Genomic DNA, 15,423 nt, shown 5'->3' with positions numbered 1-15,423 from the left:
GAGGATGATATAATGTCTACTACACTGCTTTAAAAAGTATTTCCTAATCCTTACCGACTTCTTTTTGAATATGCAAGATATCCATTTTAGCATTTAGCATTCTCTTTCTTTATATATATATATATATATATATATATATATATATGTAAAAATGAACAAATCCTAACAATTTTCTTAGACTAAAACACTGACTTATTTGTGATTTGTCTGTTCCAAAAAAGATATAATTTAATTTCATAGAGCGTTCCAACTTGATTGATGATCATCATTTTGTGATCAGTTTAAATCAATTATTAACCTTGCAAGAAATCGGTACTAAAATATTCGTTTCGATACGAAATATCATAGCCAGATAATATCTATTCGAAATTCTATATGAGTTTTTCAAATAAATCTGTGTACTCTCTGCAGCTGAGTTTCTAGTTGTTTATCATTTGCAGTACGTAATTTGAGATACATATGTATCCGAATTCAGTTTTCTGTAACGTTCTGTAATAGATGCTAAAGCCCAGAAGAAAAGCAGTAGAGAAAGGGAGTATTCTTTAAATATTTTTATTCTGATTAAGATTGGATTTGTTCGTATAATCCCCTCTGTTGCTTTTATCTCCAGAATTTATTCATGATGTGTTTGATGGATCAGCTTATTATTGGTGATTTTTTCAGAATCCATGTGTGAGGGACGCTATCAAAAACTTTCTAAAATCCAGTCTCGATTCGACATTTTTTTATCTTTACAGCTATATGAGCCTTTGCAACATCCCTGCCTTTTATCGTGTAGTCTTTTTATTCTCTGTAATATCATTGCAGTTAAAGATTTTGTAATCTGTACGCAGCAAGATTATGGGTCTCTTTTAGTCTTGAAGTTAGTTTTTCTCTCAGCTTGCCGTTCAAGTCTTGTTTTTGGCTCTTTTAAAAAGTCATTAAATAATTTCGTAAGCACTTTAAATATTTTACCGCTGAAAATGTCCTGTTTCCCAGACTTGGTCACTAGTGTTTAGTTTAGTCACGACAGTAGAATCCAAGGGAAGTGGTGATGCTGTTAGTCAAGCAACTATTCCGTTCTGAGTTGGTAAATAGTAACAATAGTAGTTTGAACAATGAAATATATTTGATGCAGTGGTGGTGGTGGCGGCAGCGGCGGGAGAGAGAAGTCTAACGTTTCGGGTAGAACCCTTCGTCGGAGAGAGAAGAAATGTTAATCGTATTGAAGGATGTAATAGGATTAATGAATGAGTTATTGAACGAGAGAGAGAGAGAGAGAGAGAGGAGAGAGAAGGAGAGGTAGGGAGAGATAGAGAGGGGAGAGAGAAGGAGAGGTAGGGAGAGATAGAGAGGGAGAGAGAGAAGAGAGAAGTAAGGAAGGAGGAAGAGGTGACAATTGATACACTGAGAGGAGGAAAAATAAAAGGAACGCCAACAGATTTGAAAAACATTGAAGTAGAGAGAGAGGTAGTGGTAGAATGAGAGAGAAAGAGAAGTAGAATGAGAGAGTGAGGTAGAGAGAGAGAGAGAGAGAGAGAGAGAGAAGAGAGAGAGAGAGAGAGAGCGAGGTGTGCAGTGAAAGTGGTACTTAGCAACGGATGTGTAGCAACAGATTATGTGGGAGGCATGTATTTATAGAATAGAGTTAATCAACGTTTTGTATTGAAGGATGGGGTGGTTTAGTCGTTGTTCATTCACTCTAATGAACAATGATAAATTACTTGAAAGAAGACGTTGGAAAATGCGGATGCGAAAGATTGTGAAGAAAACAACCAGAAATTGATGGCACTTTCGATATTAAAAAGACCAAAGAATGAATGAGAAATCATAGGTTTAATACTAACGTGGTTGAATTTTCTTACAAAAAAAAAAAAAAACTGAAAGAAAAATGATTATAAAATCATTAATAAAATTAGCCAAGGAATCTGGACATAGTTTCAGTTGTTTTACTGAAACTAGCTCGATAACCAACTCAAGGAAAAATATGTCATAGAAAACAGTCTCTTCATTGCTGTGGCCCAGCATGGCCGTGGTCCAGTGATTGAAACAAGTAAAAGAAAAAAAAATGTATATGAGAATATATTTCTGGCTTCGCTTTAAATCAATTTTCGTGTTAGAGAGTATCAGGCCGAGGTGTCACAGTAGGGCGTGTGAGTGGTATCTCATAATTTCCGTCACCATCGCAAGTCTTAAAGAGGAGCAGAAATCTGGTTGCAGTACTCATGAGTAGTATTTATTATCTACTTTACTTACAACTCTTGAGCGACGGATGACAGACCGGAAAGACGTTTAATATTTTGGAAAGACAAACGGACAGTAGAGAGACCGCCTGGGTACATATGGGTCTGTAAGCAGATGCTCAATAATTCTTGTAACGAATATCCCTTCCAGAAGTTAAGGAAATGAGGAGGAATGAGTGATCCAATGCTGTAACTATAGAACCAAATATTGGAATGCTGATAAGGTGGCGAGGTGGCAGAAACATTAGCACGCCGGGTGACCGAAATGCTTAGCGGTATTTCGTCTGTCTTTACGTTCTGAGTTCAAATTCCGCCGAGGTCGACTTTGCCTTTCATCCTTTCGGGGTCAATGAATTAAGTACCAGTTACGTACTGGGGTCGATATAATCGACTTAATCCGTTTGTCTGTCCTTGTTTGTCCTCTCTGTGTTTAGCCCCTTGTGGGTAGTAAAGAAATGGGTATTTCGTCTGTCTTTTCGTTCTGAGTTCAAATTCCGCCGAGGTCGACTTTACTTTTCATCCTTTCGGAGTCGATAAATTAAGTACCAGTTGCGCACTGAGGTCGATCTAATCGACTGGCCCCTCCCCTAACATTTCGAGTCTTGTGTCTAGAGTAGAAAAGAATATCGGAATGCTGATGGAGACAAGACTGAAGAACAACAAAACAATTACCAAACAGACACATACATATACGAGTCCTGTGGAAAGGCATTTTGGAGCGAGTCTAGAAATATATTATTGCCTGGAACTAATGATTTCATAAGTTCTGAAATATGTTACGTAATTTTCCTAACGGCCATAATTAAACCACTAGCTGATGTGCTCTAATTACTGACTTATATATAAACATTGAGAGAACATGCATGGATTTTGATCAACCCAAAGCTGAATGAGACTATGATAATTCGGACTTACGGTCTATAAGTTATTTCTGAGAGATTTAAACCACAAAGTATTTTAGAACGAGGAGAGAAATGGATAGAAAATATATCATTTCGTATGCTCTAAGAAATGTTATATAATGCCTTTTTTTCCCCCCCCTTTTTCTAAGAGTACCGTATCTAAATAAACATGGACTAGAGTTAGAGTGTTGGACTTGTTCTTGTCTGCTCGGGTAAAATAAGTAATAGCCGTGTTGGTATAACCCTCTTTTCCTTTAGCTGTCACAATCTAGGGTGTCTATGTGTGTTTGCGATACAATAGTATTTAAAACAATGAGCGAAAACATGATACATGCTAACAAGTCGTACTCGTTTGTGAGTGACTGCTGTGTTCGGTTTAGTTTTAACTAAATAATCCATGAATATTCTAAATAACAAACTGAAGAAAGAGCAGTCGAAAAACATGCAAGATATAATGCAATTTTAAAACTAACCAATAGAGGAAAAGTATGGAAATACATTTCTGTTGACATGATTTAAACTCGTCTCAATAATTTCTGCAATGACGTCCATCAGAAGTCTTGCAAAAGTTGTGCATTTGTCGTATTTCTCACAGAAATTGGATTAGTAATCGTTTTAATATAATTATAACGTACAATATCGAAGCAGTTTATTTGTTTTTCTGCTTGAAAATGTATTTAACTAAAACGACTTTAACACTGATGTTGTTACTATTTGATTTTTCAGGTTCTGCTGTTGCTACTAAGCAGAAGATTTTGCGACATACAAACTATTTTTTTTTTTTTTTTGTATATCAATTTTTGAAACTTGAACAAAAAGCTGCTTTAAATTTCTCTGAAAATAATGTTTTTCAGAAAGAAAAGAAGAAATCAGAAGCTAGGAGAATAAGAAACAATTATTAAAGTATATGCACAATATTGGTTTCAAATTTTGGCACAAGGCCAGCAATATCGGGGGAAGGGATACGTCGATTACATCGACCCCTAGTATTCAACGGGTACTTATTTTATCGACCTCGGAAAGATGAAAGGCAAAGTCAGCCTCAGCAGAATTTGAAAACGGACAAAGTGTCACCAAGCATTTTGCCCGGGAGCAATTCTGCCAGTTCGCCGCTTTAAGAATATACATAATATTACTAACAATTTTTATGCAAACAGTAAGGCTGACGTGCTCTTTTTTAAGATTCGAATTTAATTGGTAGAAATATTAATATTTCTAAATCTCTCTAAAGGAGACTACGGCAGCGGTACTGGATATTAATAGTTATCGCCAAGCTAACATGGCAGTCCAACGGCAACATTCGTCCTATTTTCCTGGACTGCTATGTTAGCTTGGCGATAACTATTAATAATTTAATTGATATTTCAAAGAAATTTCGAATTCTACCAGTATAAATAATAAATGGCTTTAACTAAAATACAACTGCAGTCTAACTATAACCAGAAATGACAATTACTTTTCACTTCTTTCTTATTGATTTCTTTCATCTGAAAGTTTCGAAGAATCTCAGACCTCAGCTGCCTTGTTTTCCATCTAACAATTATTCATTTGTTTGCTTAACACGGTGTTGATATAATGTCGAAAAGGTATTTTTATGGCAGTCAGTTAAAAAGGCTACATTCTGAAACATTTTGATATCATAACAGCTTATTCAAAGTACTTCTGTTTAGGACTATTCAACATCGTAAGCAATTCTGCTTTAATATAATACAATACATTCTAATATATTATATAATATAATACAAGAGCAAAGTAAGATTATATGGCGAGTAGAACATTGCAGCTACCACTACCGACGTAACTGATTGTATTTTTGCGACCTGGGGCAAATCTGTTTTATATTGTTTGATAGTTGTCTCTCATGGCAATATACACCAATGATTGATCGATCATATTGGGGTAAAAAAATCGAAGAGACTGGTGTACGCCAGCATGGAACATCAAGCCGTATTTTAGGTATTGGCATTTTCATCACCGGATTACTGTTTCTGGCTGTTGCTCTCATCATGGGATTTGAGTTCCCCAAACTCATCTACACTGGAATTACTGGCCGGCAGTGTTATTTCTCTGACCAAAGTATAAACTATGAACAATGGGTAAGTCAACATTTTCACTTCTTTCAAACACTGGCGTTGCATCTTACTCTTTTATTTATTATTTTACTAATTTAGATCATTGGACTACGGCCATGCTACAGCAATACCTTTATGTGTTTTTAGTCGATCGTGTTAAACTTAGCAGTTATATCAGCTTGATACTTGTTTTTTACCGATTAATATTTATTAAATCACTAAGTTGTTGAAACAATGTCGGTTTACACTAATAAACATACACATACATACGTAAAACACCGACACATACACATACATACGTACAACAAACTACATATATATATATATATATATATATACACACACACATATGGGGACAACTGATGAAGGGAATGTTCTTTATGTTGCATGTCTCGTTTCTCTGTTTTTTTCGTTGTTCGAAAAAATGTTTGTCTTCTATGTTTTTGTTTATGTTTTCGTTTCTCATTCTGTCTAAGTTTTTTTTTTGATGTCCTGTACCCATATATGCATGTATATATATACATATATATGTAGGTAAGTACATATATGTATGTATATCTATATATGCATATATTTATATATTATTTATATTTTGTATATATATATACATACACACATACACAGTTTACAGCATATATACACACGCGCATACACACACATATAGGGAGAATTCACACACACAAAAAAAAAACAAAAGACGAAGACAGGTGGTGTAGACAACAAACAGTTGCATTAGTATAACACTCGGGAAGTGAAAAATTCTTTAACGTTTCGAGCCTACGCTCTTCCACAGAAAGAAACAAGGAGAGAAAATAAAGAATGTGTAATGGCTAGCGATCTATCATGATATATGTGTATATATATGTGTGTGTGTGATATATAGCATATACGTACACACAAACACACTTATTACATATAGAGGGAACAGTATTAGTTTTACAAATGTTTTGATATGAGTTTATACTGATAACTGAAGTACTTATCGTTGCATAACCGAAATAAAGTACACAATTACTGCCCACAAAGTAAGGTATGTAACTTGCGCAGATATTTATAATTTATAAATATGTACACACATTACAAACAGAATCAGCACGTGACTGATAACGTGTATCTCTCATGGCCAAAATATGTGTAACAATTACATGGAGTGCTAACGGTCAAAACATATAAGTTAAATCTGCATAAATAAAAGTCGTCCACTATAAGACAGAGTGCAGTTACCAACAACACTTCAAATCCTAGTGATGAGGTTGAGATAGTCTAGAAACATCGATAACAATGACTTGGATTTGTAATGTTTGTTGACATTTGTACTGTCTTATAGTATGCAGAACTGCAGAATCGTTAACACACAAGGCAAAATGCATAACAGCATATCATCCGTCTTTACGTTCTGAGTTCAAATTCTACCAAGGTCAACTTTGTCTTTCATCCTTTCGGGGTTGATAAAATAAGTACCAGTTGCGTACTGGGATCAATGTAATCGACTTCATCCTCTCTCCCGAACTTGCTGGCCTTGTGCCAAAATTTGAAATAATTTTTTCCATACACAGTGAGAGTTGAGTGAGAGCAGTGCATGCCGTCAAAGTGACACTGGGGTAAAATATACGAAGCCCAGTATACCCATCATGACTACCCGTCTGATAAGGGCACACTAGGCACATGCATCACAGCTATATGTGTGCGACATGGTGATCTCATATCAAGATAAACAGCGCATGACCTTGCAGGTGGGGCCCGGTTAGAATTTTCTTCTGGTCGAGTAACCCATCCCGCTCAAAAGGTCCCTGAATAAGGGTTGTTTAAGGAAGTTGAACGAACCGCCCATGTTTCCAAAGGCGAATTATCCAAACCTCCAAGAATTCCTTTCAACACACGGCTATGATGCTCCCCCACTATTTCTGCTCGTGATCAGTGATCCACATACCGTCAGCCACTAAGCGACATGCTCAACCGGTTATGGTCAAACAACTGACAAGCAAATCTGTGGTATTAAGCAGAATACTTGCTGTAGCCCATCTTATATACCAAGATAAAACAATGTACATGATAACACTTCCAATTAGTTAAGATCAGAAGCCATGAGAACCACTGTATAGTATTGCATCAGGGCATTTATTATTATTATTATTATTATTTTGGTTGTCATTGTTGATAAGAATATTTTACCGATTACCCTTGATCTCCGTGTGCATTGGCGTATCGCAGAGTATAAGTCACTTTGTTATTCTCTGAAACATCTAATGTATGTTTCTATCACCTCTTTTCTGTTGGTATTCTATGATACTAACGCAACGTTCTGCATATGATACCCCCATCTCTGTCAGAGCTGTAGATGTATCCTTTTTTTTTGGTGTAAAAGGGACATCCAGAGATGATGCGACTTCTTTCCAACTTCCACATATTCTGCTTCGTTGCATGCTTATATCCTCGTGTATATGGTTTCTGGGGATAAGGATTTTATACTCTGCTGGAATCAGAAATACTTCAGTTTCAGCTTTGAGTCAACCAGTGTGACAATGTTGATTTTTTGCTTATTTCTACCATATTTAGCTTTTTCAAATACTGGCTGTGAAGGAGCATTCATGTTATTTCCTCACCATAGCACCCTGTAGCTTTATTATTTGCTCATTCTAATTTTATTTCAATTTCTGTTGTTTCTTCTCTCTCTTCACAAATCTTTGTCATTTCAGCTTCTGTTTCGTATCTGTTACTATCATAAATAGACAAGAGTTTTTTTTTGTAGTTATTTGTATCAATTTTCCATTATTCCTTACCAGATATTTTTATTACCCTACAGTGGATATTTTACGATAATTAACTAGTTGCATAAAGCCCTTACCTTCTTGTATTCAAGGTAAATATAAACATGCTTATGACAGATTTTCGGTCGTGAATTCTGAATGCAGCTATTAATTTTCTTGCCTTTTTTTCTGTCTAGTCTTTCTAGTTCCTTTAGTATTCAGTTAACAATAACTATAAATTATTACTGTGACAGCTAGAATATTGATGCCTATCACTTCACTTTATTTATTCTGCATTTAGCTCTGTTTTCAGTATTGATCTAATACGTTTGTTATGTTACTTTCTCCTTTTTCTCTCATTTGTATGCTTCGTATTCAGTCTAGTTCGTTGATTATTAATTGTGTTTTGATCTAATTCTCTATCTTCATTTCTTTATCTAGTATAATATAACTGTTCTTAATTAATTTTCCTTTCTTTTGGAAAAAAACAAAAACATTGCATTGTTGTTGTTGTTGGTCTTCTTCTTCTTCTTCTTCTTCTTCTTCTTCTTCTTCTTATTATTATTATTATTATTAAGGTGGCGAGAAGGCAAAATCGTTTGGGTATCGGACAGAATATATAGCAATATTTCTTCCAACACACTACATTCTGAGTTCAAACTCCGCTGAGATCGACCGCTAGTCTTTTATATCGAACCCAATGCTCGACTGGTACTTATTTTATCGACCCCGATAAGATGAAAGGCATTTCATCTTATCGGGGTCGATAAAATAAGTACCAGTCGAGCATTAGGGTCGATATAAAAGACTAGCTCTTCCCCCTAAATTTCAGGCCTTCTCCCTATAGTGGAAAGGGTTATTGTTTTGTTTTTTCCCCACCGGAATTGTTGCTGTGCCCGGTTTAATTGTATTCCATATCGAGGCACTGCCTGTGATCTCGGATGAAGAATATTTTGTGCCTTCTGTATAAAAGACTTTCTTGATAATTCATGTTTTACGTAGTAGATATATTTTTTACATTGCACCTTACTCTTATGTTTTTCCAGATTTGTTTACATTTTTTCCTCGCTGTTTCTTAGGCTTCCGTAATAATTGGCAGTATCACGACCTTGTTAACTTTAAGGTTCCAGCATTTGAAGGTTTCATACTTGCAATCAGTATAATACATTTCTTTTCCGAGGGCGGCGAGCTGCCAGAATCGTTAGCATACGCCGGCGAAATGCTTTGCGGTATTTCGTCTGCCGATACGTTCTTTGCCTTTCATCCTTTCGGGGTCGATAAATTAAGTACCAGTTACGCACTGGGATCGATGTAATCGACTTAATCCGTTTGTTTGTCCCTTGTGAGTAGTGAAGAAATAGGCATATCGTCTGCCGTTATGTTCTGAGTTCAAATTCCGCCGAGGTCGACTTTGCCTTTCATCCTTTCTGGGTCGTTTAAATAAGTACCAGTTACGCACCGGGATCGATGTAATCGACTTAATCCCTTTGTTTATCCCCTCTATGTTTAGAAATAAATACTTTACTTTTCCGAATAGGCACGCCACATCGATTTTAGTATTTACTTCTTCTTGTAGATGACTGTTGTATTCAATTTGTTGCGTTCTGCTCTTTCAATTTGTACAAGAAAGCCACGCAGCAACCTCACGTTGTCGTTTCTGAGTACTGGCATTTTTTCTGTGCAAGCAAAACCAAATTTCCTGCAAAAATTGCTGTGTATCATTGCAACACTCTTATGGTTATACTTCTTGTATTCATTCTGAGAAAGTTTAATGACACTCTGTTATGTGTAGTTTGAGTTCTAATGGGATAGACAACCAATATGAAAGCCATTGTTATTGTTTTACGTGTTTATTTACTATTCATGTTACACGGACTTCAACATACTTTACACACAGTTTGTACTGTTCACTAACAAAATAGTGCCAAAAGTGGGGAAGTATTCTACACACGTGTACACATAGATATGAATGTGTAACATCCCTTCTTCTACAAAAAAAAATAAAGGGGTCTTTTGGCAGTAAAGACAAATATAAGTAGTCTCCCTTACTCTAATGGATTGTCAGCGCCAGGTGGCAATCCTGCAGCAGAAACGGTGAGATTCTTCTGCCTCTGCTTTGTAATCTAGCTGAATTAGTTACTTATCTTTTCATTTTCTTTAACGGTATCGAACCGGTGGCAGAATGTTCTTTCTCCATCTGGTGGATATTGTGCTTCGCACCGGTGTCTGAGGTGTGTTGTTGGGCTGCTGATAGGTGGTTGGTGCCCGTTGGGGTGATGATTCTGTGGGTGTTGTCACCGATGCTGTGGGTGTTGTCACTGATGCTGTAGGTGTTGTACACGTTGTCCTCGACAGCTTTGGTGTTGGGCGGATGTGGGCCCTGTTGCGTCTCAGCTGCCTACCAGATTCCGTTTCTATTATATATGATCTTGGAGTTTCAGCTCTACTGACAACCTGTGCTGGGATCCATGTTTTAGTTGTGGGATCTTGAGTATGCACATGTTGTCCTCCAAGTATCTCAGGTAAGTATTGTGCATGTTTGTTGTAATATTTCTGTGATTGTTCTTGAGTGGCTGCTAGCTTTGCCCTTGTCTCTTCCTGGTCAATAGGAGGTTGGATCTTAGTTGGCAGGGTAGTTTTGTACTTCCTGCCATTCAGTAATTCTGCTGGGGATTTCATGTCAGCTCTCAGTGGTGTCGCTCGTAGGGACAGAAGTGCCAGGTGTGGGTCTTCTTTAGTCTCTCGGCATTTGACTAGTGTTCTCTTCACTGTCTGCACCTGTCTTTCTATAAACCCATGACCTTTGGGGCAGTGTGGAGATGAGGTTGTAGTATTGAACCCATACTCATCGGCTAGCTTTTTGAATTCTTGCGATGTGAACTGGGTTCCATTGTCACATATGATCTGCTCTGGTATTCCTTGCTCTGCTAGAAGTCCTCGAGCCACTGTAGTGATTGTTTTGGCCGTCAGGTCTTTCACTTTTCTCACAAATGGAAATTTGGAGTAGTAGCAGGCCATTATCAAATACCATTCTTGGCCCTCTGTGAACAGATCTACTCCGATAGTTTGCCATGGCCTTCTTGGGATGTCACTAGATATCATTTCCTCCTTTTGTTGTGAGTTTCTGTACTTATGACAGATGTGGCATGTAGAAACTGTCTTTTCTATGTCTTTGTACATGCCTACCCAATATACTGCTGACTTGGCTCGGAGCTTGCATTTCTCCATTCCTAGATGCCCTTGGAGGATCTTGTCAAGGATCTCTTTTTGCATTGACTTGGGTATAATTATTCGGGATCCAGCCATCAGGATTCCATTCTCCACTGATATATCATCATGGATGGCCCAATATTCACGAATTAGGGGCTGCACCTGATGTCTCTTTTCTGGTCACCCCTGAATCACCATCTGAGTAAGGAGCTGAAGTTCTTCATCTTTGCTGGTCTCCTCTTTGATTTCCGCTAGCTTTGTGGTTGTCACATCTACAATGTGGTGGACCTTTATGCTTAGTCCTTCCATCTCCTGTTTATCATGTGAGGATAGTCTGGAAAGAGCATCCGCCAATATCAGGTCTTTTCCTGGCTTGTACCTGATATCATAGTCGTATGTTTGAAGCCTTAGTAGTAATCTTTGCAGTCTGGCTGGTGCTTTTGTCAGGTTTTTTCTATGTATTTTTTCTAGCGGGCGATGGTCTGTTTCTATATTGAAATGTCTGCTATACAGGTATGTATGGCACTTTTCACATCCATATACTACTGCTAGGAGTTCCCTTTCAATATTTGTGTACCTTGTCTCTGTGGGTGAGAGAGCTTTCGAGGCATATGCCATGGGTTTACCTTCTTGTATCAGTACTGCACCAACTCCTCTCATAGAAGCATCGACTTGGAGTGTTACTGGTTTGCGTCTGTCATAGTATTGCAGAGTTGTCTCCTTACTGATGAGCTTTTTGATTGTTTTGAAATCCTGTGTGTGTGAAGCACACCAATCAAACTCTACGTCATCTTTGTTTAGTTCTCGGAGATTTTCAGTGTGATCGGCCAGCTTGGGTATGAAGGCTCCCATGTAGTGAATGAGTCCCAGGAAGCTCCTGAGTTCCTTCTTGTCTTTGGGTTCTTTAATGTCTCTGATGGCTTCCACTTTAGCGGGGTCTGGTTTAACTCCCTCTGCAGAGTATATAATTTCAAAGAATTTGCACTCCTTTGCTTTTATAACACACTTGTCTGCATTGAGTTTGATGCCTGCTTGTCGGGTTTTCTCCATAGCTTCATGTAAATTGAACTCATGTGTGGTTTCATCCTTGCCATGCACTTGGATGTCATCTGCTATTCCAATTGCTCCCTTGCAGCCTTGGTAGGTCTCATCTATTTGGCGCTGGAAAACATCTTGGCTCACCTTCAATCCAAATGGGAGTCGGTTGAATCGATATCTGCCAAATGGTGTGTTGAAGGTAGTGAGCATGGATGACTCTTTGTCCATCTTTATATTCCAGTACCCATTACTGGCATCCAGTTTGCTGAATAATTTGGATCCAGCCAATGATGGTGTGATTTCTTCAAGGGTTGGAATTGGATGGTGCTCTCTTTTTAATGCTTTGTTCAGGTCCCTTGGGTCGAGGCATATCCGTAGGGTACCATTGGGTTTTTCCTTGATTACAATTGAATTCACCCAGTCTGTTGGTTGTATCACTTTGGTGATTATTTCTTTTTTATCCATTCTGTGCAACTCTGTCTTCAGCTTCTCTTTTAGTTCTAGAGGGACGCGGCGAGGTGGGTGAACAATTGGTTTGATATTGGGGTCGACTGTTATATGATATAGACATTTCACAAAGCACCCGACTGTATCGTCAAAGCATTCAGGGTACATGCTTATCAGTTCCTCTTTGTTTGTGATTTGTGGTCGATCTTTGATAGGCATATCACTGTCAATCCTGCTTGGAGCTGCTTTCACTTCAGCATTGATTGATACAATATTTAGCTTTTTGCAGGTATTGAGTTCAAGAATTGCTGGTCCTTCTGTTCTTGTGACATAAAAAGAACACTTGATTGTTTTTCCTTTGTGTGTCCCTGTGATAGTTGTTTTACCCAGTTGTGGAATCCTGGTACCTCCGTACGCAGTGAGGATTTCTTCTTTGACTTTATCCTCTTGTGTCATGTGTTCTGGGAACATCTTTTTGTAGAGGTTGACAGGCAAGATATCACTCTGGGCTACAGTGTCAATCTTTAGCCTTAAGTCTATGTTTATTCGTTTCCTGTCAGACTTCTTTTGTATTCTTATAGTCATGTATGCCTCATTTTTTCTCTGGTCGTCATTTCCCATCTCATGCACATTTATTGTGCCAACTGCCAAGAATTCCTCTTTTGAGGTGTTTTGTTCTTGGGCATGTATATCTCTTCTTCTATTTCCGCTCCTCTTTGAAAATTGGGGCTTGTTTTTCTGGGATTTTGTTAACCTACACATTTTTTCCCAGTGGTTAAGTTTTCCACATGCTTTGCAGTGTGTACCGAATGCAGGACATTTCTTCCGGTTGTCGAACTCATGCTCTGTACCACAGTACTGGCATGTTCTTTGTTTGCGGGTATGTTTCGTCCTGTGCCTAGATACAATATCTACACTACTGCCTAGTGAGCTTGTTTGTAAGGTAAGTGAGGCCATTTGTTTGGTAGTGGCTTCGAATGCTCTTGCAGTGTCTACTGATTCTATCGACTGGAGAGCGTCCTTACCTATGAGGGATTTCTGAACTTCCTTATGAGCACACCCCCATATTAATTGATCAACAATTCTTTCGTCCTTATCTTTGAATTTGCATTTTTCGGCAACATTCTTTAGTCTGGACAGGAAATTGTCAATCGTTTCTTGTGGGTCTTGTTTCAGGCTCTGGAATTCGTATCTGCGAATTCTATGGTTCGATCTGGGCTCTAGGAGCCTTTCAAATTTCTCTGAAAGTGTGTCTGGGTTATTGCAATCCGATTCTGACATATCCCAGCTATTGAATAGGTCTAGACCTTTATTGCCCGTCCATAAAAGGATATAGCTTACCTTTTCATCGTCAGTTGTGCCTTTCAGGAAACTTTTGAAAGCTAGTTGAGTTTTCTGTTTGAATTTCTTAAATGCTTCTACGATATCAACGGAATCCCAGTTCATAATCGGATGTAGATTCATCTGTACGGCGACGGGGGTCGCCATCTTGGATCGTCGTGTATGTGTGTGTCCGAAGACGAAGCGATGTTTTGTTTGTTAAATTTCTGGTGCGTTGTGTTTCTGTTTTGTTGTAAAGGCACAGTTTCCGATTAATTATTTACCGCTGCCACCAAGTTATGTGTAGTTTGAGTTCTAATGGGATAGACAACCAATATGAAAGCCATTGATATTGTTTTACGTGTTTATTTACTATTCATGTTACACGGACTTCGACATTCGGCGTAGTGATACACTATATACTTTACACACAGTTTGTACTGTTCACTAACAAAATAGTGCCAAAAGTGGGGATGTATTCTACACACGTGTACACATAGATATGAATGTGTAACACACTCGTAAACAACTCATCCATACCGGAACTGTGACTAGTAGAAAACACCGAAACAAAGAGCATGAGAGTGACGATACAGAGTAGAAAGCTTAGCTGCTACATTTGTCGGAGTAAAACCTACTCAAGAGCCGAATGTATGGGCTCTATGCAAATAAGGTACGAAACGGAAAGATAAGATGGAATCTTTATAATGATCAAAATGATCTTATATAGAATGGGACAATACAGGACAAACAAAAGATAAAAATGTTATATGAGTTCGAATGAGTTACATGTTAAAAATTTTCTTAAAAAATATTTTATATAACGATTAATTTTTTCCTTTAACTAGAACTTTTTTTTTAAAAAGTAAAACGAAAACAAAGAAAGAAAACGAACAAAAAGATTAAAAGATCGAACCCGGCAGCCTATAAAGCCCAGCAACGATCTTTTCCTTTCGTCAATGATTAAGCTGGGTTATTAACACCCACCTTTCTCATCACATCCTTCCATCGTTTATCGTATTCTCTCGATGGCAGGGTCTTCCTCTCCAACCCCATCTTGCTCTCCAGATGATATCTGAAGTAAGACAGCAAGCCGGGGCCAGAGATGAAGGACCCTTTCACCAAACCTTAGAACGGAAAGATAAGATCTGAGTTTAAAATAACTATGGGCTACTAATAAAGGTCTCCGAAATATTTACCTGACGTCAATAACCAAACCACTACAAAACATGGGTTCTTATTTATCCACTCAGAGCAAAGAACTCACGGACGATTCTACTCCAGCCATCATTACATTGATCAACTGGAGAGGTTGTGTAAAGACAGCAGAATGAATGCCCTGATCAATGCAATTGGACTTTTGAATTTTATATATATTGTTTTAATTTATGTACTTTATTTAATTATTTGTATGTTGCCTCTTTAAAGTTTTCAAATTTATATTGTAAAATAGTAAAATGGTCGA

At 37.8% G+C, this 15,423-nt stretch overlaps 1 protein-coding gene and 1 long non-coding RNA gene across 4 annotated transcripts in view; one reads left to right on the top strand and one right to left on the bottom strand.

Annotated features, from left to right (window-relative positions):
- Nucleotides 1-13,527, bottom strand: part of LOC118763100 — a 16,139-nt gene extending 2,612 nt beyond the window's left edge. The window contains exons 1-2 of the long non-coding RNA XR_004998854.1: nt 13,399-13,527; nt 10,713-10,721 (exon numbers count right to left, since the gene is read on the bottom strand). This is a non-coding gene — a long non-coding RNA (uncharacterized LOC118763100). The remainder of the gene's footprint in view (nt 1-10,712; nt 10,722-13,398) is intronic.
- The window catches only part of LOC118763099, a 25,571-nt gene continuing 14,552 nt past the window's right edge, over nt 4,405-15,423 (top strand). The window contains exon 1 of one of the 3 annotated variants that reach the window (XM_036502418.1): nt 4,405-5,220. In XM_036502418.1, the coding sequence (XP_036358311.1) occupies nt 5,002-5,220 (219 nt within the window). In that variant the 5' untranslated portion in view covers nt 4,405-5,001. Of the gene's footprint in view, nt 5,221-15,138; nt 15,307-15,423 lie in introns of those variants that run through there. The other 2 variants (XM_036502416.1, XM_036502417.1) reach the window with 2 other exon arrangements.

The sequence above is a fragment of the Octopus sinensis genome, linkage group LG4 (genome assembly GCF_006345805.1).
Source record: "Octopus sinensis linkage group LG4, ASM634580v1, whole genome shotgun sequence".
NCBI lineage: Eukaryota > Metazoa > Mollusca > Cephalopoda > Octopoda > Octopodidae > Octopus > Octopus sinensis.
The sequence above is the reverse complement of the archived record's forward strand: the minus strand, read 5'-3'. Positions and strand labels throughout refer to the sequence as shown.